This window comes from Propithecus coquereli, unplaced genomic scaffold (genome assembly GCF_000956105.1).
Source record: "Propithecus coquereli isolate 6110/MARCELLA unplaced genomic scaffold, Pcoq_1.0 Scaffold38, whole genome shotgun sequence".
NCBI lineage: Eukaryota > Metazoa > Chordata > Mammalia > Primates > Indriidae > Propithecus > Propithecus coquereli.
The window spans coordinates 963,177-965,765 of record NW_012149507.1 but is presented as its reverse complement, the minus strand read 5'-3'; the positions used below and the strand labels follow the sequence as shown (position 1 = coordinate 965,765).

The 2,589-nt window shown below is 33.1% G+C and overlaps 1 protein-coding gene across 1 annotated transcript in view; it reads right to left on the bottom strand.

Annotated features, from left to right (window-relative positions):
- Window positions 1-2,589, bottom strand: part of L3MBTL4 (l(3)mbt-like 4 (Drosophila)) — a 357,691-nt gene that overhangs the window by 280,449 nt on the left and 74,653 nt on the right. Inside the window, 1 exon segment of the mRNA XM_012652074.1 lies at window positions 1,592-1,677. Within this exon segment, the coding sequence (XP_012507528.1) occupies window positions 1,592-1,677 (86 nt within the window).

Sequence of the window (2,589 nt, the reverse complement as noted above, 5' to 3'; positions counted from 1 at the left end):
ATAATTTCAACTGTTAAACTGTTTTAAAATCGTACTGTGATATAATCTAAAGCCATAACCTATGTTTTTGTCACTTCATCTGTAACCTAAGAGGGTTGATCTGTGTTTAGGTATCTTTTAAGTATTAAAATGCTGGAAACAGAGAGTCTACAATGACAGACACACAGGCAGTCATAAAGAAACTGGAGTAAGAAAAGACATTGAGACTTACCAAATTCTTGACACTAAGGAAATTTAACTATCAAAAATCAAAGTCAAAAGACAACTCTGGACAATTTTTTATAGGTTGGCAAAAAGTTTAACTTTGAAAGCTACTATGCATAAGAGTGTTCAATTGACTTTATTGGAAATAAAAGTGTATTGAATTTTTCAAGTCCAGAAATGGCAAGAGGAAAATAAAATCCTACTAATACGTGAGTAATACACAGATCTTTCTCTAATATCTGATATGTTTCTCTCCTCATCTCCATATTTTCTTTCTAAAATGCATTGTTACATATACTAAATGGAGTACACTAACTACATTTAGGTCTCTGATCCCTGAGAAACTTTCCATTCCCCCAAGGGTCACCGTCCTCAACTACAGAAGTAAATGTGGTTAGCACTACAGATGCCAAAGATACACACCTGGGCTGAACCCACGACAGAGCCTGGAAGTTGCCTTCTTAGCTAAATCTTTTTGTAATTTTATTTTCTTATAATTTTCCTCTTGAGAAAGTAAAATAAAGTTTTGGAAGAAAGCAAGAGAGAAAGAGAGACTGCCAGTAGTTGGGCATTTTTGCTTGTTGAATCTTTGCAATTCTTAAAACACTTCCTAGTGCCCCAGCACTTCTGCCTTCCTCAATACAATCAATTTTTTAAAAAAATGAAACAGCACTTTGTTTCAAACCCCTTTTGATTCCTAGAAAACTTTCAATAAACTAAATCACATGTAGAAGCCCAATATATAAAATTCTGATTAAAGATGAGCCAGGGAGCCTGTAGCACATGAGAACTGAAAGCAAACAGTTTGAAAACTACTGGTTTAGAACATAAATACCTCTAACTAGACTATCTATGCACTTTCTTTTAGAAATTATACTTAGTTCAACCCTGGAACAAGTATGTAAGTGCAAATTTGAACTTTAAAAATTAGTATTCTAATGCTAGAAGAAAGGTTCCCTCAAGATGGATAAAACTATACACACACACACACACACAAAGACTACACACATTTCACCTGCTTTGTTATGGCATTATTGACATTCAGATAGTCCCTGAGAAAGTGATACTGTGAAAGTTCGGAGTTCTAACCCAGCAGACAAATTAATAGACCCAGAAATGCAAGGACTCAGTCATCAACAGTTCGTGAGCTGATTTCGACAGCACCTCTGATGTGCAGCTACTGTGTTTTGCAAAGAAGGAAATCATCATCTACATTTGTATATAGGAACAATAGCAAATGAGTCACCTACTTTGTATTTTTAACTAAAAGCAAAGCAAATTGGTTATGCAAATACTACTTGAATTTAGAAAGAATAAAACCAGAATAATTTAAAACTGTCAAACGAAGGCATGAAAAGGTGAGAGGGAGTACCTATACAGAGCTTACCATTTTAAAAACTTTGTCAGGCACTGCATTAGTTTGAGTAGCTTCCAGATATTCTGTCCAGGAAAAATTTTCTGGATCAGGATAACCTAAAAAAGAAAAAAAGATATAAATATCAAAAGATTATTCATAGTCTGATTCCCATATACTATTATGCAAAATATTTGATAATAATAATGCCCACTGTTAATTGAATGCTCATAATTTAATAGACCCCATGATAAGAACTTCATATATATTAATTCACTTAAGTCTTAAAACCTCTGAGAAGGCTAAGGCATTCTGGCATGCAAGCACTTATTCACTGGGACATTCATTCACTTAATAAGGTTAAGCAGGTCTGTCAAGGTCAAATGGCAATGCCAGCACTTGGCAGAGTCAGGTGATAAACAGGTCTCTGACTTCCAAGCTCCATCAGAAGGCCCTTTGGAAGTTTGAAAAACTCACAATCAACTATCTGACCTCAAACTATGAATTGGAAAAAATATCCTGAGATTCCTTCCAATTTCTCCAATAATTTTATTAGGGTTTTATTCCCATTATTAAATCCTTGTAATTATAATTTCCAAAAATTGCTATTTATCATTGCAATCTAAAAATATATATTGGTATAACATAGTATAAAGCACTGTATTTAAAATTTCCTTCTAGTTGGGTTTCTTGTTTCCCTTTACATTTTTCTTTTATTCCTAATTACATTTGCTAGAGGTCTATCCATATTATGTTGTTTTCTTTATGCTTTCAAGCAGTTAAGTACTCAGATTTGTTTGTCAGGTCCATTGTTTTCTTTTCTCTTCTTGTCTAATTATTTTGTTTGCTGCTTTAACTATTATTACATCCTCCCTCCTACTTTCTTAGGTCTATTTTATACAATTTTATACTTGTTTTGTCAAATTGAATTGTAAACATAATATATTTTCACTTTTTAAAAATAATAAAAGCATTTAAGACTATTAACTGGCCATTGTTGCCACTAAATACAGGTTTAGACAACTGGACAA